At 36.4% G+C, this 27999-nt stretch overlaps 1 protein-coding gene and 1 long non-coding RNA gene across 2 annotated transcripts in view; one reads left to right on the top strand and one right to left on the bottom strand.

Annotated features, from left to right (window-relative positions):
- The window catches only part of LOC128018903 (netrin-G2-like), a 56493-nt gene extending 36888 nt beyond the window's left edge, over positions 1-19605 (top strand). The window contains exons 6-8 of the mRNA XM_052604772.1: positions 14159-14326; positions 16659-16793; positions 18038-19605. Coding sequence (XP_052460732.1) covers positions 14159-14326; positions 16659-16793; positions 18038-18255 — 521 coding nt within the window. The 3' untranslated portion in view covers positions 18256-19605. The remainder of the gene's footprint in view (positions 1-14158; positions 14327-16658; positions 16794-18037) is intronic.
- On the bottom strand, positions 141-24111 carry LOC128018905 (uncharacterized). The gene is made up of 3 exons (XR_008185015.1): positions 23977-24111; positions 23549-23690; positions 141-223 (listed from the first exon to the last, which is right to left on the bottom strand). It is a non-coding gene; the product is annotated as an uncharacterized LOC128018905 (long non-coding RNA).
- Positions 24112-27999: the final 3888 nt, after the last annotated feature.

Raw genomic sequence — 27999 nt, 5'->3', positions numbered from 1 at the left:
CATACACACACACACACACACACACACATATATATATATATATGTATACATATATATATATATATATATATATATATATATATATCTCATCATAGTGCTTTTGGGTCCTGAGAAGCTTTTCTTCCCCATCTCTTACCATTGAGTAACACTCACTAGATTGAGAGCAATTTATCACAGTGTGTGTCGGTCCATGGACTCTCACACTCCCTCAGGGTCCCGCTGCCTGCGATCACATACATGCAGAAGACACATTAATACATTATTTGACTCAAAATAATCCGTAATTCAACATTATTAGGGCCTGTCAGAACTGCCTGATTTTTGAGTTTGTGATGTAATTTTTTTCAATCATTGCCAAGCTGGAAATATTTAATAACCCTCACTGGAAAGAACTGGTATTGTTTGGATTGGAACAAATAATATTCCACAGTATGCAAATTTTGTTGTAATGTTTTATGTATGCTTAATGATGGTATGCTTTCAGGACATTGCTGCAATCTGAACAGTCAGATTATGAAACTTGAGTCAGATCTTTCTTTTGCATGCAAACATCTGGATTCCAGTTAGTCTCAGTCGCAAACACAACCCACATACTGTTCACAGACTGTCTGAAGTATACTGCAGGTAAAACTAGTAACAGCTAGAGGAACTGCAAGTTCTGATTGGCTGGCTGCTGTGTAACTTCTGAGAAGCTGCACAGGTTTTTATCAGTTAGATGAGAAACAAAGTTTTAAATAAATACAATGAACTCATGACATTAAAATTAAAAAGACCATGTTTGAGGCAGTTATTACAAGGTTCCCATGCACATGGAAATACATTTCTCACTGAAATACACACACACACACAAACACATACATGCATACATACATACATACATACAAAAATGCTATTTTCTACATATATTTTTTAATTACACTACCATTCAAAAGTTCATAGTTTTTTTTTTTTTTTTTTTACTTTTTTATTTATTTGATCAGGAAGACAGTAATACGACACATTATTACAATTTAAATGAACCCTTTTCTGTTTGAAAATATTTTCAGAAATCATTCTAAAATGCTGATTTGGTGCTCAAGAAATATTTCTTATTGTTATCATTGTTGAAAACAGTTATATTTAATATATACATATTTTAATATATATTTTTGTGGAAACTACTGTATGTGGGAACTATGAGAAAAAAAACAATAGATGTGTACTTTGTATTCAACTAGATTTTTTTGTTGTTGAGTGAAATCACTATTAAATGTTTGTTCAAAATTAATTTCCAGTAAATCACAAATAATTGAAAAGCAGTGTAAATTCCATCGATGTGTGAGAACTCATTAGTTGCACATAAAAAAATATGTAATTGCTTTAAAGTTATCAGTGTATAACTAAGTTGTTATTACTCTGGCATGTATGGCTGATTTCAGATTTACCCACTTGCAAACATCAATATTAAAAATGGAAATGGGTTTGGTCATTTTACAAGCCTTCTAGACCAAGTCGGCAAATACTGGCCAAAATAAATTGGAATGTGAAAGCAAGTCTGGTTGAAATCTAGCTGCTCTAGTAGGACTGCAGCAGCAGTGACCTCTGCACTCGTCACACTGAAACGGGAAGGTTATCAGAATATGTGCTTCAGGGGCAAATCAAGACATCATTACCAAAATGATCTCCAAACAGTCCTGGGATTGAACCCTACTGCTATCTAGTGTCATTTTTTATTTTATTTTTATTCAATTTTACTGTGTGAGAGGATGAGGAATAAAATATGGAAGCACCATTTATTCAATTCCTCTTTCCTGGATAGAGTGTTTGGAAATTGTGATAGAAAGCTCTCGCTGTCCTAAAGGAGAAGACAGAGAGGAAAACAGAGTGAAAGAGAGAGACAGAGAATGCAATAGAGAAAGACAGAGAGCAGAAATTTGGAGGAAATGGATGATTTATGTTTATTAATCTTGTGGGCCTCTCATCACTCGAAAAATAACCCTCCAGCATTTATCCAGCAAGGGCAATGTTATTGCACATCTTCATGCCCAAGTGTGTGAGGCAGCGCATGGGAGGAAGCATCTTAGTGAGCAACTGTACGTGATAAAAGTGAAATTATTCATAATTACTGCAAGGAACTGGCTCTGTTCCAAAAACAAGTGAACTTCTTTGCTGTCTACAGTTTACATAGGCATCCGCCTTTTAAGACAGCATGCTAACTGAAATAGAAAGCTCCTAAGTGACTGATTGAGCTAAACAGATAGAAACCTAATGGGTCATACAACCGGAAGTCCTTAAAGCAAGGTAATGTATTTTAGTCTACAGCTACTGTAAGTGAGTGGAATTCACTGTCATGATAACAGTGGATAGCTGCAGGTTCATTTGTTACTGCTGTAATAATTCACCCTTTTCATGGAATTTCGTTCCCACTCACCAAACTCTCATGTTCCCAGAACAGACTTTTGGAGGATAGTGTGGGTAAGAAGCAAAAGTTATTTGTCTCCTTAGAAGTCAGTTAACCATCAGAATGATTTTTAAACTTTTAATTAAAAGGAAAAAGATAAAAAATTAAAATTTGACATACAGTTGCTTTAAGTCAAACACACAGGAGAGAAAGTGTTAGAAGACAGACCAATCGTGGAAAATTAAATATGTGCTCAATATGGTGCGTGACAGAATGGAAGCCCTGCCTTTCATTTGAATGAGCCAATCATTTTGGCAGTTTGCATATTCTAGAATCTACATGCACATCAACCAGACCAACCTGAAGAGTTACATTTTTATTTTATTAAGTAGTTTAAATATAAAATGCAAAATGTTGTATAAAATATACTTAAAATTACTTAAAGATTCCATTATCCAATAAGTGTGTGTTCTATATTTCAATGGCATCAACAATAAATCATCTATAAAATATGACACAGTAACCTTAAATTTCACTAATCTGAATTACTCGTATACTACTGAAACTTAATCTTGGAATACAGTTTTGGAGATTTTGGTCTTTCCTCTTTTCAACTACATACATTTTTGATTTAGATTTTCTTGTGTTAAGAGTTTGTGAAACTCTAATATGCACAAAAATACATAGCACTCACACATTATGTAAACTAGACTACGGTTTTATTACATTGACTATTTTTAGACATACTTTTCGCAATGAATAAATATATTTATAAATCAAGATTTTTTACACTTTGTCAACCATCTTGGATAGAATGTCACAATGCATTTTGGCACTGCGTCCTTTATGAATCATACATTCTGCCGTAGAATCTGTCCGAAAGACATTAGAAGGCAACACAGTCATCCTTCCTACCTTTTTGGAACAGCAGGAGTGCACTTATGATGCCTTAAATAGTCAGTTTACTAGACTTACTTTGGAACAGAGCCATTAATTCACAAGATTGCAAGCCTGTCTTGTTTTTTTTTTTCTTTGTTTCTCTCCGACTGAGAGCGGTTTAAAGTAGATCGGGTCAGTTTTTGCCTGCTCTTTGGTTCTGGTCTGGTTCGGTGGCAGATGGCGGGTGGGGGGATAGGGGGGTGATGTGAGAAATCTGCCCGAGCTCCAGCTCTCACGTTAACCCCCCCATGGCCATATGCCTGCCCTCCTGTTACCCGTTCCCTGCTCATCAGCCCTGTGCAGAGCTCCTCGTTCTCTTTCACACAAGCACAGATGCACTCTTTTTCTAGAAAGCGTGACTGCACTGCGAGAGACTAATTCGATTAGTAGCCTGTTAAAAGGTACTGGATGATAATTCCTTTCTGGATGCTTCCACTGATCATTCTGTGTGAATGGACGTGTGACACAGCATGTAAAAAAATCGTTGTGAAAAATGTAGAATAAACAGTCCAAATAGACAAATATTATATATATATATATATATATATATATATATATATATATATATAAATAAAAGCACAGTTGAAACACGAGGACATATCTACTCCTAAACTACTTTTTGTATATTCAGTGATTTTACACATCTGCCACAATACAATAATGAAAACCTAATTTCTTTCTATCTTCATTTTGGATATTTAAATATCACACAATTAACGTGAGTGATGGCTCTTATCTTTGTATTACTATAATTATTATTTTATTTTCTTAGACGAAATACTGTAATTTAATTTTTCCATTAACATTTTTGACCTTCTTTGGGATACTTAAAAACAGTTTAAGACCCCTGTACATTACCGTTCAAAGTTAAGTTAGATTTATTTATTTTTTTCTAAAGAGATTAATACTTGTATTCAGCTAATACTTACCCCTATTTCAGCTACCACTCACCCTCATGCTGTTCCAAACCTTTATAACCTTCTTTCAGCTATTGGTTCAGACATCAGCACCATGACTTTCCATAATTATCTTGATGGAAGGAAGTTTTACATTGCATTAGGGTATTAAAGATTACATAGTACATCAAACTCTCTTATTTCAAAAGAGAAAGTAAAATCTTATTTTCCATGATAGGTCATCCTATATAAACCAGTTTATATGATTATACAAATGCAACACTGATCTCAAAGAACACAAACCCCTGTGTGAATCTCTCACTGAATTATTACAGAGAGAGACTGAGACATAAATTATTTTAATCCATGACACGATGACATAACACTAAATAAAACATCTATCGGTAATACTGGCCGTTTTTCATTAGCAAACCATATAAAAACAATAAGCCCATGGAATTAGGGAACAGTGTCTTCAGCCATGCTTTAATTATGAAACACTGGGGAGGGACGCAACCTTAATAAAACATCAGCATGCCTGAGAGCAGGAAGTATCGGCCTGCTGCGGTGCTCACTGTGGGCTGCCCACGCTGAATCCCAAAGCTCCTATCAGCACCAGCGCAGTGTGAGCGGACATGGTCATTCCTCTTCCAAAGGGAAGACACTTGCTCCTACTGTGACAGCCAGACAACAGCAAACAAGCTAACATGCATGAGACGCCAAATGCCACGTTTCATTTTTGATGTACAGTACTGTGAATTCTGGCATAGACAGAGATGATTAGCATTGGTCCAGCACTGAGGAGCATATTTGACATATTTTTTTTTTTCAATGTGTTTGTGCACACGAGTTCATACACAAGTTAGTATATACACACATTCATCCAAAGTACTATGGTAAAACAGAGGTGTTTAGATACCACCATGACAACATGATCTCAGTATTCAAACCTAACATCTGATTTTAGCATGTGTACATTTTTCGGTTTCTGGATATATATATATAGATATATATATACGGAAGTACATCGTAGCCGGAGCTACTTCTCTCTGTTTATGTCTATGAAGAATCACAAAGGTACTGGGTTATTCCACCGCGGTATCCCCGAAGCAATCTGAAATAGTCAGAATATAAACACTTATTATAGGTGCACCCTAGTGAGTCAGGACAAGCCAAAAACACGGTTTGGAAAATGGATTCATGGTGTACTCACTTATTATATACATTTTTCTACATTTTGAACACAAACAAAGTTACGGACCACAGCTCTGATTGGTTATTTTTTACCGGTAGCGATGGAGTTTCTGCAAATGGCAATAGGACCTTGATTTTTTTCACAGATTATCTTTCTCATATTCTACTGTCAGGACATAATGACAGGTTTAACAAATATGTAAAAAATATATTTTTACAAAAGTTACCTACTGCAGCTTTAAGTGTTAAATTAATATTAAAATGAATATTTTTATTTTTTTTAAGAATAACTTTTAAATTGGCAAAGGTAATGTTTAAGTGAGCATGCTGAGGTGAATATCCAGTATTGATATACCAATAAATTTGTGTTAAAAATGTATGTGTAAACTGTACATACAAAAACCTATGATAAAAATTAGATCATCTTGACCATGATGGACATACCACATTGTTATCATCTGTTGTATAATGACATGTTTTATGACTGACATTATTTGCAAACCCATACCTCATCAAAATCATGCTCATCTGAGTGTTTCTTTAGTACTGGTTCCCTTTATTGCTGTGGGCTGCAGCAAAGTGTCTGTAGCGATGCCCTTTATTTGTGGTCAGCAAATAGCTGAGATCAGGCTGATTTAGGCTCTGATGTGGTTGTGGTCTTTGATCCCTGCACTGGCGAGCTTATCGTTCTATCTGCTGACTAGATACGGCCACCTCCAGTGACACATCGACTTCTCCTCCTGACCCTACAGGCAGCTCAGAGATCCCTGGATCACTCAGCAGTACACCAGGTGACACAGGCAGAGACTAGATTAGAATCTCAAAGTAGTTTAGCTGGTGGATACAGACTTGATTTATGAAACTTCGTTTGATGGACGTGCTTTTAGCTCCGTTTTGCATGAAAGTCAACATGAAATGCTATTCACAATGCATTTTACTTACATAATATGATGCAATTCTGAAGGAAACAGGATATTTAGTGGGATGAGAATGTAGGATGAAACTTGGTCGGGAATTAATTGGATTGTGAAAGTGGACCTGACAAACGTCTGAATTACAATAATATCAGTACCTTGTACTGGGAAAATAAATAGGGCTGATTTCTATTTCATGTTGACTTTTAAGTTCCTTTTCATTTCTGTTTAGTAGTAGATGGACCATAGTGCATTGCCTGTCTGTGGTACACGATTTTAGCTTTGTGGTTGATTTCATACTAGTCATGGAAAAACATGTAATAATGTACAATAATAAAATCAGTAATAGCATAAAAAAAAAACAATGTTATAATCAGAAATGTATTTCAATACATTAAAACTAGAAAAGAGTTCTTACCTAAAAAACTAAGTGATTAAACTTCTATTTTATACAACCAAATGTAGCTAGATGTACCCACTTGTAACTTTGTGTTATTTTGCATAAGTACAAGTTTGTTTTCTAAAGCTAAAATTAAAAATAAAAGTGTGAACAGTAGGAGGTAGCTGGCCCTCTCTACTTACTCTCTCGGCTCTCGACTCAACACTGTAATCTTACTGTCCCAAGTGCTACTTGTGACAAGCTTTCTGCCCACAATGCCAGATGCTACAATCTCGAGCCAGACAGACACCTCGTCTTTAACTACAATGCCATCTCCGTCTGGTCCAACACTCACAGTCGTACCCACAGCACCTGACCAGCCAGGTAAGAGAACTTCCTGTAAATGCACAATCACAGTTTTGTGACAAGTTTGCACAAGACAATAACATTCAAACAAACTTTTTTCTCTAAATGTCTTCCAGTATTAAAGTTGCGATATTTAAGTAAAGCAAATCCATCGGAACTCTGTTCGCAAAGACATTTCAACCTTGAAATGAGCTGTAATATATGCAAACATGTGTCCATCTATTTAGGTTAGACATTCTTCATTTATTCGGTCTCACTTGTGTTAATAATTGAGAGGTGAAATATTCAACAGGGAGCATGTTTAAAGTCCTACATTGAGTTTGTTCTCTTGCCCTCTTGGTTGTGAGAATGCATAGATTACAGTTATTCTATTAGAAAGGCACTTAGAATCTTACAAGCTTTCAGAAGAGCCTAGAACATCTGAATTTGTGTGACTTCATTTTATAATGCTACACTATGCTACAAGTCCAGGGTTCACTTCATGGGATGATTACAATTTTATACCTGGTAAAACACAAAAACAAAAAAAAAACCTTCTCTACACAAAGCATTTCAGACAGGACCAAGCGAGACAATTTCAAACATACTAAACCCTAAACCCTTTCAGATATGCTCTAAACTTGCATATCATTCACTAAGCTACAGCAAAATAGTGCAGCACTGTAAAAGCATCACTGTAAAAAATTATGCACAAATATTAATATAATTCATATCAGGTACAACACCGCACACATATCAGGTACAACACAGTCATCACAGGCAAGTAAACAAGGCCAATAGCAAGTGAACTACACTACTTCGTAAATTCCCTCCAGTTTCTTCGCTCTCCCTTACCATACAGGAGACCTTGAGGATTGCAGTGCATGCATGGAATCACATTCCACTCTTAATTCCACTCATGATTGATGTCAGTAGTGGTGCTCTATATTCTGATCTGAGGTATAGCTGGTTGTGGAGATTAAACATGATTACTGCTGTCCTAAATCACTCATTAATATATATAGGCCAGGGTGCCAAGTCATATAGGCCAGGGTACCATGTGGCAGCTCCTTAAACCATGTCTTCTTGAATCAAGCATTGAAGACTTGTAGCATTTTGATGATGCCACACTGATGCTTTAAAACCCATTACCAATTTAAACGGGGCTTACAGCTGTAAAAAAAAAAAAAAAAAAAAATTACTGATAGTAAAATTTTACAGACTTAAAAATGTTTTAGGATTTAATACAAATAGAACAAAAGCTCAGCACCTGTAACATTGTTGATTACTAATGAAAGTAATTTTTACTTTTTCCATTCAGTTTTTACCTCAACATTAAAATGCCCAGTTTTAAAAGCCATAATACTGAAGTAACTAAAAAAGGATGATTAAGACAACTTTACAGCTCGTATGATAATATAATAAACAATATGAGTGTAATTCCTTTTTAAAAAGTTACTTTCTAATATAAAAATATATTTGTAAAGTATTTGTATATAATGAAAATTTTGATATCGCTAATATATTTATTGCAATGAGTATATGCTCATTTACTGCATTTACAAGCAGTGCATTTCTCTTACAAAGCAAGCTGATTTTCCAATCAGATATGCTACTGTAGATAACAGGTGTTCAGTTTTGTCAACTGTGAAGATTTGTTCACTTGGTTTGTGTATTCAAATCAATATGCCACCACCTCACCTAACACACCATTTCTGCTTCACACCAGGTGTGTGTAGCATTCGCTTTTCAAACCTATTTGGTATTGAAGCTATAGCTATGAAAATGGCAAGACCCGGCCTCAGGAGATAAATCATTAAATACTCTGTTATTGTGAAACACAATCACTTTGGAGAGCACATGGAGCTCAATTCTTTCAGATCTATTTTTGAATAGCTATTGAATGAACACCTGCTAAATATTTAAAAAGAGAAAAAAGAGACCAGGTCATGGTAAGGAAGACCAAAAAAAGGACAATTTATTGAACCTATGGAGAGAGAGATAGATACATGAAACCATAACAGGAAAATGCAACGAGTCCTTGTCCTTGAAGGGTTGGACGGGGGCATGAACGGGGGAAGTGATTCTATCAGATCTTGTGTATCCCGTTTCTGCCATACTGGAAATGTCCAAAGGTTGAAACGCTGCAGTAACATCTATTATGTACAATATGTAACCCAAAGGGCACCAATGGTATTCATAGGCATCTAAACTGCTCTTGACAGAACGGTTTAGATATCTGACTCTTTATGCTCTGTACACAATTACAGTTTCCACAGCACCAGATGTGATACCCGATGTGGCCACCACAGCAACCGACACCATGACAGCAACTACTGGCTTTGTTACAAGCAGTCCACTCTCTGTTTTTCCCGAGGTTACGGATTCATCTGTCTCATCCTCTGATGGCACTGCAACAACACTTAATATGGACACCCAAGCAATATCTTCTGCAACCGTGGCAACAACACCTTCTGCAACCATGGCAACTTCTGGAACAACATATTCAGTATCAGCTAGCACAATTCAACTGCCAACCTCTATTGCTGTTGATGCAGTTTCAATGGTTTCTGATAGATCTCCAGTGGAAGCGGGTGCAGTGGTTACCGGAAGTACCATTTTTACAAGCACAGTTGTGTCCTCAACTGATGCTGCGATGAAAACAGTTGATGCACTCCCTCCAGACATTGATTTGATTTCCCCAGCATCTGATGTTCCTCTAACTCCTGCATCTGATGGTGATGCACCTGCAACTGATGCCATCGCAGCAGTAACAGATGCTCCAGCGATACTTACAGTTTCTCCAGAGATTGATTCTTTTGCCCCAGTAACCTCAGATTTAAATGTGGCTGCTACTGTTGCTCCTGAAGGTCCAGGTGAGGCAGAATCAACCAATGTGTCTGATGAAGTCAAACCAGCTTCAGAAGGTCCAGGTGATGGTGATCAAATTGTCATAACAGGTGCTGAAACATTCACTGATGCTGGTCCTCAAACTGATGCTGAGACTGACAATAAACCTCCTTTCGAATTAGTCGAGAAGAGTGAAGTTCCTCTTGTTGAGACAGAGGAGGAAAAAACAGCAACAAATCTGGAGAAGAAAGATAAAGATGCTCCTGACAGTAAACCTCCATCTGAAGCAGGAGAAAACAGTGAAGTTCCTTTAGCTGAGTCCAAGGAGGAAAAAACAGCAACCGACTCGGAGAAGAAAGATAAAGATGCTCCTGACAGTAAACCTCCATCTGAAGCAGGAGAAAACAGTGAAGTTCCTCTAGCTGTGTCCAAGGAGGAAAAAACTGTAACAAACCTGGAGAAGAAAGATAAAAATGCAGGAGCCCCAGGTACCCACAGCAAATGTGACATCAGAATTTTCTGACAAGTATAATCCTTGCTAAAGTGCAAATAACACAATGATACACTTTAAAAGTGAAATTTGGAGGTGTAATCTGTTGAAGTTTGTGTCACCCAACCCAAATTGCCTTCAGAACAGTAAGCAAGAGGCCTGCCTCTCTTAAAGAAATAGTAAATGAAAATTTTGTCACCATTTATTCACCCTTATGGCGTTCCAAACCTGTATGACTTACCGTACTCTCTTTTGTGGAACACAGAAAATATTTGAATAAACAATACGGATTCAGAAAAAAATAACAGATTCAGAAAATGAATCAGGACCTAATTTGGTTCAAGCTTTAATTAGATTCTCTTGCAATTAAACCATTAATGAACAGACCTTTGTACATTCCATGAAAAAATGTTTGAAACAGTCTCCTTAAATATTAACCACTACGTCAGCATAAAACAAATAATGTATCACATCTGAACAATGAATAAAATGAACTGGAAAATAAAATGATGTGACGTGTTCTTCTTCAAACACTCACGTTCTCTCTGGTGTAAACAGTATCTGGTGACACTAAGAAGAATAACCAGGCTGGGAAAACCGGAGAGAGCAGGGAAGCCAAAGAGGAAAAGAAAGAGAAGGAAAAAAAGAAAGAAAAAGATTATGAAAAGAAAGACTATGAGAAAAAAGGTATACAGCTGTAGTTGTAGTTGAGTGTGTGTACCGTGCATAGTGAAATGATAGTGAAATGACTCAAACAGATATTGGACTCATCTCACACAATGTTTTAAATGACTGTGGTCTGAAAATGCATTTCTGCTTGACTGCATTGTATTTTCAAGTAATGGTGCTTTGGAAGATATGGAGCATCTGTTAGTGAAGAACATTTACAGCTTGTAGTGTATTGAATGGTTTAGCTGCCATTAGATCCACAAGAAAGAAACTCGAAACCCTAGTTTCCTCTAGTTTTGTTCACAGTATCAGTTTTCCTAAATAACAGTAGCATCATTCCAGTGGATCTAGTTTGACATTTTCGGCCCCTCACAGTGATTTTCCACATTGAGTGATTTGTCCCAGTAGTGCAGTCGTGTTAGCCAACAAACAGGCAACATAGTTAATAACGTTGCTTTTATTCTGAAGTTGTTGCGAGGATTTTGATCCCTGGGGGGCCAAAAACACAGTTGTCAAGAATTGCATACATCAGATTTCAAGGTAAGGCGATGCTTTAAATCAAGATAGCAAAAAGGCGTGGGTTTCAATGACATTTTATGTGAATGATGTATTTATATGAATTAGCGCTCCTGTAGGCAATGCTCATAAAAGGACAATTCAGTTTTGATTTCAGTTTTTCGGAATATGGACAGACACTAATATGGAAACTGTGGAAAAATTGCTTCCTAAATGTTATTCATTTCCTCTCTTCCATGTCGCCCTTTCTTGTCTCTCTCTTTTCTTTGTGCTCACACGTTTTGTTTTTTGCTTTGTCTCATAAGGTAAGCCGCTCATGATGTATTGTGTTTGCTAGAAAACAGAAGGATCTCCCCCAGGCTGTATAATCAAAAACATCCTCTTCTAGAAACTAGCTACTTTGCATTTCCACTTGTCGAGTGTTTGGCAGCTGTCTGCTGAAGATGCAAGATCGTTTGTGAAACACCGCTCCATCCCTTCACCAATCTGGGGAGTAATTGAGCATTTATATTTAATTAGCTGCTCTCACCCCCCCATCCCACTGCTTAGCTGACTGTGACACAGCTGGACCCCACGTCGCCAGCATCTTTAAAACATCATATCAATTATTCAAAGCCCCAAGTGTCCAAACAGCAAAGAATCCAAAAGATCAGCTTCTCAAACACAACTTTAAACAGCAGCTCATTATCAGTGTTATATTAATGTCCATTTAAACTATGTTAATTAAGGCCTACAGGTGGATTTGTTCACTCATACTAATGACTCTCTACTGTTTAGTCAGTCTGTTTGGGAATGTCTAAATTACTGTTATGTAACAGTGTCCCAAAAATACGAAATATTTAATTTAACATTCAGCCTTACTAACAAGCCAAATAGAATTATTAGTGTGTGCAGGCCAATTAAGAATACACTGTCAGCAAAACTCTATCTACAGACAAAACATTCTATGGTATAATGTAATATTTGTTCACTGTATAAATAAAACAATGTATAACCGTAATTGGGAACAAAAGTTAAACTAGTTAAACTATAGTTAATAGCCCCAGAGAAGAACTATTATTACTTGGTTAACATATGCATCTTAAACTTCGAATAAACAAATAATGACAACACTTTATTTTCCACATGTACTTCCTATGCACTTATTATTATAAATAACTAGGTAGCACTTTATTTTACAGTCCTGTTCCTCGTGTACATACTATGTACTTATTATAGTAATTACAATAACTATGTAATAACTGGGTACTAACCCTGAACCTAACCCTACCACATGTAGTTTCCTTGTATTACATGAACTTTCTTAGATAAATACACTGTAAGTACACTATAAGTACATGTTAGTACACGTACTGTAAAATAAAGAGCAACCAATAACTAGGTGGTAACCCTGAACCTACCCCTAAAATTTACCAAACTTAACCTTAACCCGTGTACTGGAAAATAATGGAACATAAATTGTAACCCAACTAATTAAAGTTTTACAGCTAATAGTGCATAAATGAGAATGAAAAATAAGAGACAATAAGGAAAGAAATCTAGGCTACAGTGATCCACAGCTGACCCTTCACTAAGCCTTGGTGGTTTACTGTTGCTGACTCAGACAAGCTTTACAGTACATCCCATAGGAATGAACTGCAGTTTTCCATGAGCAGTGTCATTTTCATTAAAAAGTGCTAATGAAGTGGTAAAAATGATTGGCTATTATTCATATGTGGGCTGAACTGAATCATGACACTGCAAAACATTTCTATTTCCCAAGAAGTTGTTAAATGATACAGTAACGATGGAAAAATTGCAAAATAGAGGCAAATGTGTGTTACAGTCAAAAACAAAAAAAATAGGAAAGAGCTGAGAGAAATATAGTTGATAACATTGGTGTTTCTAGAGCACTGATCCTCAACTCTGGCCCACAAGATCCACTTTCCTGCAGAGTTTAGCTCTAACTCTAATCAAACACACCTGAACACACTAATCAATGTCTTCTTCAGGATCATTACAAAATCACAGGTACAGTAGGTGAGTTTGATCAGGGTTGGAGCTAAACTCGCATTGCGTTGGCCCTCCAGGGCAAGATTTGAGGAACCCTGTTCTAGAGTTTGTATAATATACTGACATTTACATAACTGTCAATTACAGAACAAATTTACTTTTAAGTAACAGCTTCATTTATGTTTATTTCGGAATGAAGGTGACAGCCTGTACTTCTGTAAAAAACCACATCTGTAAAATAGTTTTTAAAAATGATCTCAGAAATTCTCCATAAGCTTACAGTTGATAAAAGCGATAAGTCATCTGATGACATAGTGGAGACAAACCTTTTTTAAGGGTAGGATTTCTCAGTAAGGCTGGACTGGAAATCAATGAGTTAACATGATCTGTAATCCAATCCCATTTTTTTTTTTAGGTAGTGTTATATACCTGCCAGCCTTTACAGCTGGCGAAATAGTCTTAGCCTCGATTATAGTCTTCATAGTGTCTACATGTCATGCCCATGTCCTCTCATGAGTTTCCTATGTCTTTTCCCTTTCCTCTCCCTCATTCCCTGACCCACAGACTAACACCTATCTACTCTTTCTCCATCAGACTGTGAGTGCAACGGTCACTCAAATCGCTGCAGTTACATTGATTTCATCAACATTGTGACTTGTGTGAGCTGCAAACACAACACTAGAGGGCAGAACTGTCAGCACTGCCGCCTCGGATACTTCCGGAATGCTTCCGCCGAGCTGGACGATGAGAATGTTTGCATAGGTCAGTCAGATATCACTCCACGTCAACCCGTTTCACTGTTCCCAACGCACCCACACCACGCTGCACAGAAATTGTGGCCAAATGATACGTATGGAACTGGAAAGGTTGAGAAATCTTTCCTCATGTGCATACGCTCCAACATTTGGTCTGCCACCACCTTGCCATACATGTGACAATTTCTGACCTACTAAAGTCCAACAGAAGTATGGATTTAAATATACAAATATCATGCATCATTCATCTTATAGCCTTTACTATTAGAATCGCAAGAAATCTTCTCCTAGACTCCCGTCTTCATTTTATTTAAGATCTAGGAAACTAAACAACTTGCATTTTCAACTGTCCAGGTTAAAGCTTGATCAATATCTGTATAATTATGCTCTATGAGAGTAGTGTAAAGGAAATGAGATTTAAAACAAGCAGCTTTGTATTCTTTTATGCATGATCTTCAAGTCAACATGAAATGCCACATGCAACCCATTTTACATCTGTAATGTAATACTTCAAAGTAATAACGGATATTAAACAAAAAAAAAAGTGCAGTAGGATGGGATTGGATGTGTTTTTAAATAGAATTTTTGAATGAAAGTAGACGGTACATGGTAAAACTGAAAAGAGAGGTTTTTGATGACAAGCAAATGAATGTCACATTCACAGGCGTTTGGAAATTTTGACAATAAAGACAAAATATTTTCTTTGTAATAAAATTAATCATTAACTATAGGACAAGGAATGTGTATTTAAAAAAAGTAAATAGAATAAATTTGGATTTCATGTTGACTTTATAAATTGGTTGGCAGGAGGAATACAATCAGAAATCTGTCACAACACTTTGATAATGATACAGTGACATCTACTGGAAAAATACACACACATAAATCACTGCGCTATGACTGACAGCTGCCCAGATGAAAAAAAAGTATACCCTTGTGAGTGCATAGAGTAAAACCTGACTGATGAACAACCACTGATCATATAAAACTGACAACATAGAAGTGAATTTTTCCTGCAAACACGTGAATATATGCCTTTAGGCAAGAGGCTGTTATTTTTGAAACACTGTACATCTTTTTTTAATATTATTTTATATTAAACATTATTTTTCCTGCAGGTCCACTAACAATGTTAGTCATTTATGACCATTTATCACATTTTTGTGACCCTCGAAATTATACAGGTCATTTTTGCTGCTATGGCTTTAAGACTAATGTAAACACTCTTTAATATGTGTGGCACTGTTGTGCACTTTTACTTAAAGGAATAGTTTTGCAAAATGTGCAAAAAAATTTACTAACCCTCAGGCCATCCAGGATGTAGATGAGTTTTTTTCTTCTTTGGAACAAATTTGAAGAAATTTTGCATTATATCACTTGCTCACCAATATATCATCAGACGTGTATGGCTAAAATAGCTAATGGCTAAAATACAAGTCCTCTATCAATATTATTGCTTTCTCCAGAGAAAAAGTCATCTTGTCTGGATCAGGAGAGAAATATGTGCAGATCAACCATAGTTTACAAGTGAAAACAGTCCAAAGTAGTTCCAAAGAAATGTGTTGGAGGACGTTGATCTGGGAGGGAAACGGGTGGATTTTTGTACTGATGAACCATTGGTGAGCAGGTGATGTAATGCAGAATTTCTCCAAATCTGTTCAGATGAAGACAAACTCATCTAAATCTTGGATGGCCTGAGGATGAGATGACATTTTCATTTTTTGGCTGAACTATTCTTTTTTTAAGAGCTGCAGGTTTCCTGTCAAATACAACACATTTTTGCTGCCCCATCAGGAACATAGTTTAAAAAACATTGTCTAACTATACTTCTGAAGAATATGAAGAGCAGTATTGTTGGCACGCATGAAACAAGCTATTTTTGAGTTTTAAAGGGATAGTTCACCCAAAAATGAAAAGTATGTCATTAATAACTCACCCTCATGTCGTTCCAAATCAGTTAGACCTCCATTTATCTTCGGAACACAGTTTAAGATATTTTAGATTTAGTCCGAGAGCTCTCAGTCCCTCCATTGAAGCTGTGTGTACGGTATACTGTCCATGTCCAGAAAGGTAAGAAAAACATCATCAAAGTAGTCCATGTGACATCAGAGGGTCAGTTAAAAAAAATTTAAGCATCGGAAATTAATTTTGGTCCAAAAATAGCAAAAACTACGACTTTATTCAGCATTGTCTTCTCTTCCATGTCTGTTGTAAGACAGTTCAAAACAAAGCAGTTTGTCATATCCGGTTCGCGAATGAATCATTCGATGTAACCAGAATTTTGCAAATTGGGCGAACTAACCCTTTAAGTTCTGAAAGTTACAATTTTCTATACACAGAATGTAACTGTAATCAGCTGGGCTCTCTACACGCCCGGTGCAATGACACAGGCTTCTGCCAGTGTAGAGAGGGCACCACGGGCCAGAAGTGTGAGGACTGCCTGTCTGGATATACCTGGAAGCAAGGATGCATGCGTAAGTCACACTTCCTTCACAAAAGCATTAAACATAGGCTTAGTCATTCTGTGATGGATCATACTCAAAAAACAAATACAGTGCTGTGAATGAACAACATATGGGTGTCATTTCACTCAAACATTTCAGCAACATTGTTTCTCACAGAGGTCTTTGCTGTTGTACCACCAACAACAGGCTGCTGGTCGCAGAAGTTGTGGATTATAGATAGTTGTGGGTGGCGTGACAGTGGAGAAAACAGTGAGGTAGGGTAAGAAGTTGGTTGCAGGTTCAAACCTGGCAAAGAAATGGTTGTATAATGAAACACTGTCAGCAAAGGACTAGAAAACAGCCCAAAACCTACATTAGCTTATACACTACCGTTGAAATTACGGTTTACAAATATACATGTGACTATGACAGCTCCCAGTTCTTTTTGTTTAAGGCTTTATACAAAATGATCTGAAAATGATGTGTACATGGAGTTGAACCGCACAGTCTTCAAAAGATTGGTGGAGGTCTGTAGATTTCTATCTTTACTGCGGGACCAGGACAAGTCTAGTATTTGACCCAAATTATGATCATTCACAGATCCCTACCATCATAATCATCTCTGCTCTAATTAGACCTGGTTTTCATACAGGCATGGCATAAACTTCTATAAGTTTTAACTGGTTTATAAATACCAGTTCAGCTTTCTGTGAAGTGTGGTTTCATTCATTCATTTCTAATAATAAACATCTCATTATTAAATATTTGATGGCGACATAACACACACACACACACACACACACACACACACACACACACACACACACACACACACGTCCTTTTGAGCTTTCTATACATCAAAGAATCATGAAATATAAATACATCATGGTTTCAACAACAACAACAAAAGCAGCGGAACTGTTTTCAGAAATAATATTAATATAACAATTTTTTTTTTTACATTTTACTGAAACATTTAAAAGGTAAGGTTTTCTGGACCACAAGTTTACACACACACACACACACACACACACACAAAGAACCTTTGGCCACTTAGTCACTGAACTGTCACACAACTGTCAATGTGAACACCTCAAGTCACTATAAACTATATCTGCTAAATGACTACCTACATTACAGGTACAGCTAGATTATAACTAAGACAACTGAACAATCCCTTAAAACATGATCTATCTTTATGTTTACAGACATGTAAGTTTAGATATGTATCATCCTTAATGAGAATCTCCTCTCTGTCCTTCTTTTACTCCTAGCAAACGTGTGCGATGACGAGTTCCTCCTGTGTCAGAACGGTGGCTCCTGTATCCAGAACCAGAAGTGCATGTGTCCACCCAGCTTTAGGGGTGTTTTGTGCGAGCAGCCACGCTGCCAGGGTGAGAAAGGGTGCGATGGCGCATCAGCCTGCTACCTCAGCACACTGACGCTGCTGCTCTGCCTTCTAGCCAACAGCCTGCTTAAAGCCAGCGCCTAGAAACCCATCTTAGTTCTGATACCAATTCTAGTCTACGCAGGCCAAAGGGCTGATCCCTGCGAACGGAGAGAGAGTGGCCTGAACCCATACAGGCCCAGCCTCACGGTGCCGAAATCTTTTTTGGAAATGACGGTGGCTGCGCTGAGGTCAGAACGCCTTCATGAGACCAGCAGTTTATTGCTTGTCTACTAGCATCACTGATCGCCTGAACTTTATACCAAAAACAGATTCAAAAGAACTTAAGTTCAGTTTCAACTCACTCTAAAGAAAGTGGAGAAATATATAGATGTGTTTTCCTTTCCTTTGCATTTCTACATTTCTCTGTAGTTTTGAAGCTCACTGAGGTACAAGCACTGCATTTAGCCAGCTTGTTTTACATACAACAAACAGTCGATATCACGGAAGCCTACTTATGCCAAGTTATTCTTCTCTTGAAGACTTGTTTTTACATTTCATTGCTGCATTGTTCTTGCATCTTATTGCCATTGAGGTTGTAACAAGTAAATGAAAACCATTGGAAAAGATGTTTAATTGCTGTCCCGCTTGTATGAAGAATGAACGTCTCTAGCTTGTGTTTGAAATTACGTTTATGGAATGTAGAAAGAGGTTTTAAATTGTCACACTGAACAAATATACATATATTGGTCTATCTGAAAGGAAATATGAAGTATTGTATATTTCGATTATTTCGATATTTTTTTGTAGAAATGGTTATTTTTGTTGAGTAAATGTTACCATTGTAAAGACATTGCAGCCTTTATTGCAGTTCATATGGTATTCACACCATGGTAAAACTATTTGATCCAGCAGAGTGCATCTCTAATATATTTGGAATATTTCTCCATCCATATCATTACATTTAAATAAAGCATAAACGCTTTATAACATGCACAGCTTTAGCGCAATGTAACCCCCCACATCATCTTGTTACTGGCATGTATTCATCAGTGCAGATATGACCGTAAAGGACTCCTCATTAACACACTTTTGTGATGATACCAGTGATATAAGTACATAAAGCACAAAGCCCCACGAACCCCAAATAAATAAGTTACGAAGCACAGAAAAAAAATGCATTGTTAAATCAGCACAAATAGAATGGCCATTCATATTAACAATTAAAATACATAATGAAAGTCAGCACACTGTATATCATGCAATCAGGTTATTTGTCAAATAATTTTAATTTCCTTGCGTGTCTCAAAGAAATGCCAAAATCTTTAACGGCTCACGGGCTTTTTGATGTATTTCACATTTACAAATGCTTTACATTCATGAAGAGCCTGGGTAAATAAAATACTATTAATACATATTATAAATGAATAAAACCTGACAATCAGAAAGCACAAAGAGACATGTGTGTGTATTGTCTTTCTTTAGACTCTGTCCTTCTATATGCAAATCAAACTTTTATATTAGGTAAAAAATGTTAGCCTGAATGCACTGTAAGTCGCTTTGGATAAAAGCGTCTGCTAAATGCATACATTTAATTTAATAAAATTTTTTATTTAACAGCATATCTATTTAGTGCCTGATGCAGCTTACACCGACATAACAGCCACAGCAGCAAAAAAGAGTAATTAATATCAACAATTTTTTATTCAAAGTTTCACAAGGGGAATCAGCCATATATATGTTTACAGACACAGAATCAAAAGTGCCAAGCCGTTTGCATTGCTCCAACTACCTGCACTGAAATGAATAAATCCTTAATAACACACAACTTGAGTCAGCAATGCCAAGTGGAGACTTTTGCTTTCTGGAAACAAATGTAAGGTTCTATTCATGCATGCTTTATAACATACAATGTGTTATGTGATTAGCACTGGAATTTCCAGTTGGGTTTCCTGCACATAACTGGGGTTATTGCACATAAGCTCCATAACTTTGTAATTTATGATAGCATTTTTATACCTACTGTAGCAGACTTTCAGAAAAATGCTGATAGAAATAAATAGCTAAAGTTAGCCATTGTCCAGTGAGGGATTGACAGTTTTCTTACTTTAAGTTTTCAATAAGGTAATTATGAAATATTTTAAAGCATAGTTTGTTGTGTTGATATTTCTAGATTATTATCAATCAGCATGGAACGTTTTGAAGTGATTTAAAAAAAAAAATCATAATACTTTGTATTCATACAATAATGTTACTTCCTAGAGGATGACAGGAAGGAGCTAGCTTTTGTTAGTAAACGTGACTGATTACCAATTAAAAAAGGTTCATACCAATTAAGTCATAGGTTCCCCATTTATTTAAAAACAATTTATGGGAAGTAATAGCTCATAAGAATTTAAAAGCTACTGTGCCTTCAAAACACTTAAATTGTGGTCCACCATCCTTTATTCTAATTAACTAAAACACCATAAAAATAAAAAATCAGCTAGTTTAAGATTATATTGTCATTTAGTATAACTAGACTGCCTATACCGGGGCAGTCGTGACCTAATGATTAGAGTCAGACTTGTAAACTAAAGGTCTTGGATTCAAGAATAAACACATTTAATTACACCAAATAATGTTCCGTTTAGCAACATCATATGACCCCTTTAATAAAAACCTGTATACGAGCTACAGTGGTGGACTGCTAGACTGCGTACTGGTCATCCTGATCCAGAACATCAACACAGCATCAGAGATTACCCCGTACGAGATGGGACAGGTCACTGAAAACAGATCCACAGATGTGATGAAGTACGGCTTCCCTTCCCTGTCCAACATCAAGAGCAGAGTCTAACGTGACACAATACGACCCCAGAAACCCCAGCATGGGTCACAGACCAGCTCAGCGACGAGACTATAACCGTGGCTTCAGAAAGACAGTTCTGGGATTTTAAAGAAGATGTCTCGGTTCATCTTTACCGCAGATCGACTAATGCGGATTACAAAGGCAGGGGGCTTGACAGGGGTCATCTAGGCGCAGCAGCCAATCACAATTGGATTCAAAAAGCCATGGATGACACCTTCTACCTGAGCAACGTGTCATCACAGGTGAGTCCTTACAGGGCTTTTCAATCCTTTTTATGGAGATCAAGGAATTAAGGTACAGTTCAAATTAAATTGTATCCTTAGATGATATTAGTAACCCATTGTTAAAATGACACATACATTTTTTCATTTTTTTCAAATATTTATTTTTCAACAATTAATTTTGTTAGTAATTTAAACTTTAATGAAAGGAAATTAAAAGAAAAGTATTTTTAACCCATCAAAAGAAACAATAGATGACATTAATAACCCGTTTAAAATGCTACCCTTAAAAAATATTTACATTACTTTTTAGAATTTATAAAAACTTTGATAATTTATATATAATTAATTTTTAACATTTCATTTGTTTTTAATATTTATTAACTATTGGTTTTTAATCCCATTAAAATAACCTAAATTGTCCAAAAAAAAAAAAAAAAAAAAAGACACATTGTGTATCAGGCAAAAGGCCTGGAAATAAGGCATCATTAAGGATTAATTTAGTTCACTGGCATTTAGAATCTCTAAATATGACTACGGTGATGTTCTCATCCAGCATTACATATTAGTTTGTTTTTCCATGTTTATACCGCAGAAACGAAAGTATAGACACTCTGTGATAACCTGCAACTGTTTTAATAGATTTCAATTCTTGAGAGCTGGGATAAAACAGCCTACATACCTGGTCCATTTTGAAGTGGAAATTGTTGTTTTCCAAACAAAAGGTAGGCTAGTTTAACGTCCGTGTAAAGCAATATTAAATATGTTTTTTATGTTTTTATGTTAATTGTATTAACCACCAAGCCAAATTTGAATAATAATAATAATAATAATAATAATAATAATAATAATAATAATAAACACAAGTAAATTAAACAAATTAATCTTGAAATTCTGGGGGCGTGTCCACTGTCTGCACTGAAACCACACCCATTCGCAGGAGGAAAGTTGCCGCCTCTCTCAACTGACAAATAATACCGCTACAATCATAATGTGAACACTCCTGTTTTCCTTGGAATCTCCCGTATTTCACACTCATCTTCAAATCTCAACCCATTTGTGACTTCAACCTGGCAACCTAAAACTATGCACAGGTAGCAGAAGTGGAAAGTTGAATCATCACTGGTAGGCTAGTAGTGCTCGGGCGAATAAAATGAAAAAAATAAATAAAAATAAAGTATGTATACATGTAAATTTAAAGAGCAGGTCAAATGGTATTTTAAAGTGTCCTAATATTGTGTTGGAGTCCCCTACAACAGCTTTAAATGCATAAGGTCAGAAAACATTGTAATTTTCCAAAATATACATTAAATAGTAGAAAGATGCTATAAGTTTACAAAAATGGCAATGATATTACCTTATTAATGCAAGGCCGAGGATGATACCAATGCACTCGTTCAACTGGAAACTCCATCGCAAGCATGACTAGATCAGGACGTTTCTCAGTGGAAAGTTTAAACTTTGTATGTGGTATTTTACATGTGACTGCAGTTTTACTGCATTCATTATTATTATTATCATTATTATAAGCATATTTGACGTGCATTTGTGGGAACTGTGCTAGAATGCTCAGTGAGGCTGAAAACAAGTCTTCTCAACATGATGTAAACACTAACTAGCGGAAGTGTTTGTGGGGGTTGTGGCTAGAAACAGCAAAAACTGGAAGCTAACAATAAATTGAATTTTCTACCTATTAGATTGTGTTTATTAACGTCTACACCAACCCCAACCCTAAACCTACTCCTTACAATAATGCAAAAATAGTAATTATTGTTGTACAGTGGGAGAAAAGTTATGCTATATTGATGTGTGCATGCCCAGTAGTTTTTGCTGGATGTAATCTAACCTAAACAGTTCGTGGGCAGGTCAGAGTGTTCTTATTTCGTAGGCAGGTGGAAATTATGCAAATGTGTTACCTTGTGACATATATAGGTAACGGAGAAGATTCGAAAACGTGACGACTTGTTAAGATGTTTCAGAGTCAAATCTTTCTTATGAGAGACAACAAATTTATCATGCACTTTTGAAAATAAAATTCATCAAACATGAGTTTAAAGGTGCAGGAAGTACTTCAGAAGGGGTGGCAGAGGGATGCTGGAAAACTGTCAAGAAACAAAGGGAAGACTGCTGTCTATATACATTACACTAACAGAAATGTGAAATTAAACTAAGTAAATCTTACATTGATAAACCTTCAACTGCTATATGTAAGATTTCCTCCACATTTGAAGGGTCAACTTGACGTCATTCACCATAACAGTAGGCCTAATGTAAGTTACCAATGTTTCAAAACTTGTAATATTAACACAAACCAACACATTCTCACCTGTGAAAGGTATACTGTTTGTTCCGGAATTTAAATGTGAAGTTGTGGCATCTTCGAATATTCGACCTTAAAGATGACGGACGCATCTACGTGCTTGGTTGGCGCAATCAAATGGGCAATCTCCTGTACGCGAGAGTAAAGCCTAGGGGTGAGACTTCCGGTTAATTAACTGGTAAATAATGAGAAAAAACGAACAGTAAAACGGTTTCACCACAAAGCAGTATGCTCTTAATTAAGACAATACATTAAATTATATGATAAGATACCAACTTTCAATTTCAAGCAGCAAAATAAATGTGTTTGTTTAGCTAAAAATAGCTGGACGGAGTGGATATAGATGAGACCGGAAGCCGTACCCACAGAATTTACAAAAGGCCGCTCCCATCTTGACAAGAAAAAGGTGGATACATACATAGACATATAAATACCTAGACGCCTCATTGGCCGCTCGACCGCACGTCAACGTCGCCGCCATATTGGAGCCGGCAACTCTCATAACTCTCACATCAGGACAGAAGAAAACACACCTGACTCATCGACAGATTGGACACCTACAAACCGTCACACTATAATAAAAACAGACTCCGAAGTGCTTATCTCAATCAACAGAGTCGCGAACAGACTCCGAAGTCCCTATCTGAATCAACCGAGTAGCGAACAGGCTCCGAAGTCCCGATCTGAATCAACAGAGTCGCGAACAGGCTCCGAGGTGCCGATCTGAATCAACCGAGTCGCGAACAGGCTCCGAAGTGCCGATCTGAATCAACAGAGTCGCGAAAGGCTCCGAAGTGCCGATCTGAATCAACTGAGTCGCGAACAGGCTCCGAAGTGCCGATCTGAATCAACAGAATCGCGAACAGGTTCCGAAGTGCCGATCTGAATCAACCGAGTCGCGAACAGGCTCCGAAGTCCCGATCTGAATCAACCGAGTCGCGAACAGGCTCCGAAGTGCCGATCTGAATCAACCGAGTCGCGAACAGACTCCGAGGTCCCGATCTGAATCAACCGAGTCGCGAACAGGCTCCGAAGTGCCGATCTGAATCAACAGAGTCGCGACTCGCGAACAGGCTCCGAAGTGCTAATCCAATCAACCGAGTCGCGAACAGGCTCCGAAGTCCCGATCTGAATCAACAGAGTAGCGAACAGGCTCCGAAGTGTCAATCTGAATCAACAGAGTCGCGAACAGGCTCCGAAGTGCCAATCTGAATCAACCGAGTCGCGAACAGGCTCCGAAGTCCCGATCTGAATCAACAGAGTCGCGAACAGGCTCCGAAGTCCCGATCTGAATCAACAGAGTCGCGAACAGGCTCAGAAGTGCCATTTCGATTGGCCTTTTGTCTTAAATGAACCTTCAATCCAGACTGTAATTGGTTTCGACTTGCTTACAAATCTTACTGTTTATTTGCCCCTTTTACTTACGTGGCTGAGGTGAAATCAACATGTTTTTTTTTTTTTAGCGTATTATTTAATATTAAAAAGGCTCGATCATCCCTAAATCCAAACTTAAATAATTAAATAATAATTACATTTACAACTTAAGCACAAATCTGTCAAAACCATTTGATGTCTTTATACAGTATATCCTGAATCTTTTCTCACAATATTATTTTAATATTGGTCCTTGTATGCATATACACATTTACATATACCCATATATACCTATACATGGCTGTTCTAAATAAAAAATGAAATTTAAATTTTATCTTGTTTATTCTCTTTTGCAAATCCAAACCTAAAACCTAAACTTACCTAATATTTTTCCATCTTAAAATACTACCATTTTCTTCTGATACAAATTGAATCAATATACTGTATCTAATCAATATATTTGCCTTAAAATTAATAAAAAAAAATAAAAATAAAAAAAAACTGTGAACTTCCACTTGAAGAGCACTAGATGGCAATATGGTCTCAAACATCACAGTTGTTCCATATTTAATAGACTGTGATATTACCATTATAAAGAGGTCAAGGTTTTGCCAAAGGCTCAAAGTTTCACTGGTTAGCATGGTCCTGTTATTCATAATTACACAAAAACATCCTTGTTAATCTCTTTTCAAAAGTACTAGTGTTTTCTGATGAAATAAAAGGTTTTTACAATATATAAATCACACAAATTACATCAGATGTTTAAAAGAAAGACTTTAGTGATGGCACTCATGGACAAATATTTAGTTTTTATTTTGAATGGCACTCACTGAAGTGCACCAATCTTGACAATGGCATTCTACATGGGTATATACATTCTGTCCATAGCATTTACTTGACTTTACACAGGTGAAACAATATATATTTTTCTCAACAACAGTATTTTTCTTGGACTGTACAGTTAACTAACAACTAAAGTAAGAACCTTGAAATAGCTAAATAAAACTTTAATAACTCTAGAGGCAATAGTACATGAATTGCACTGAACATTTTCTTCAACACAAATGACTTCTCATATATCGGTATGTCTTCTGTTCAAGTATGTACATGTGGCAAAACTGTCAGCGTAGCTCTGAAACATACATATAAAGGACCTAGAGGTAAAGCAGAAAACACTGGAGATTTTTTACATGGTTTTTGATATATAATCATGCCAAAGAGGAAAAAGTTGTCTTCCTTTAAGTGGCACTAAACAGCAGCCCTTAGACTTTCACATAATGTATTAGGGGAGTAAAAACATAAACCTAAATAAAATTAGCATACTATTGCCTTGAAAAGTTTGTTTACATTAAGTCCAGACATGTTTTGTTTGCTTGTTTTCAATTTCTCTGTATTTAAACAGGCTAGTATAATGATGTGGTCACACATAGTGTAGTGATGAAGCACAACTCACACAGAAGTCACTTTCAAACCAAGCAGCTTTCTGTTGTCAGTGTTGGTGAATACACGTCACCAACATGAACCCATTGCGAACCCCATACTGGGAAATCTATTGGCCACACATGAAATTACTGGTTCCTTTTGTAATCAATGGATTTTGCCCTCAAAAATTTACCAAACAAATGGTAAATGAGACCTCACCTTAATTCTTATAAATACAGTATGTCATTTCTGCATCACTAGTTTAACTAACCGCAACATTAGGTTGTTTGTTTGAAGAAACAGACAGGCCCGACTTCAACCTCAAACTAATGGTATTTTAACATCCCAAAAAATCTTCAACTTTAAAGAAATGTATAGTCAACATGAAACCAAAATTGTCCATTCTTTTTTTTATATTATGGAATATTGCAGATTACTATAAAGGATTCATTATATATATATATATATATATATATATATATATATATATATATATATATATATATATATATATATATATATATTATTATTATTTTTTTTATTTATTTATTATTATTATTTTTATTATTAATATGTGTTCATGTGCTTTCCCCTTGGAATGAAATCTCTTCTCTTCTCAAATGAGATTGCAGCAATTAGTAAACAACAACGATCCAACAATCCACTCAATTCCCCATCAACAAAATAAAGTCTTCCACTGTATTTTTTCTTGTTCAAGAAGCTGTTTCACCTGGATATACGTCACAACAGGGACTGATGAGCTTAACTTCAGCTTCAAATTGACTAAACAACACTGGGCATTCAATCTTCAACAAGTACTCTTAATTTTGGGGTTATAAAAACAAATATAACTAAATAAATTAACTGTATACAATAATAAAATAATCAAAATAATAATAGTGATAAAAAAAAATATACACACACACACACACACACACACACACACACACACACACACACACACACATATATATATATATATATATATATATATATATATATATATATGTATATATAAAATTTCAAACAACAGTTAAACAGAGCATACATTCTCACTAACCTGTATGGTAAATTAAAAAACAAATGTATTGAAAACAGAATTCTGAAAAATGGAGATGTTTGATATGACATTTATACAAAGTGGTTTGCCCTTGCAGTTTTTACAAAATTATTGTCCCAAATTAGCTAATGTGAAAATGCATACATAAATGAACACTGACAGTCTTCAAACTCTAACCTGATTTGAATAAAGTTCAGTGAAGCTAAAACAGGGCAGAGCAAAGGGTCTGTCTGCAGGGTTGATGCAACTATCGCTGCGCTGCACTGACTCCCAGCTTGTTTGATGCAAACCGCATTTGAAGAGCAGGAAACATCACAACCTTTAAGAGAAAATCAGCCACATACACATCAAGTCAAACCTTTATCAGTAGAAGTGCTGAATGCTATATGCTTCATTCTTGCTGCTCTGAATAGCCTTTATAACAAGTCCACAGAAGCAGGTTTTGGTTAAAGGGTCCATTCTAATGCTATAGAAAGTGCATAGAGTGGAAGAAAGACATCGTAGGGGACACACACTGATTGTACTGTAGCCGTGACGTTGGATACAGAGTCTAATACTGGCCACATGAACCGCAAGCAGTATGAGGACGTTTCTATCCACG

This window comes from Carassius gibelio, chromosome A8, assembly GCF_023724105.1.
Source record: "Carassius gibelio isolate Cgi1373 ecotype wild population from Czech Republic chromosome A8, carGib1.2-hapl.c, whole genome shotgun sequence".
In the NCBI taxonomy this organism is placed as follows: Eukaryota; Metazoa; Chordata; class Actinopteri; order Cypriniformes; family Cyprinidae; genus Carassius; species Carassius gibelio.
Note: the sequence above shows the minus strand (reverse complement) of the source record. Positions and strands in the feature narration are given on the sequence as shown.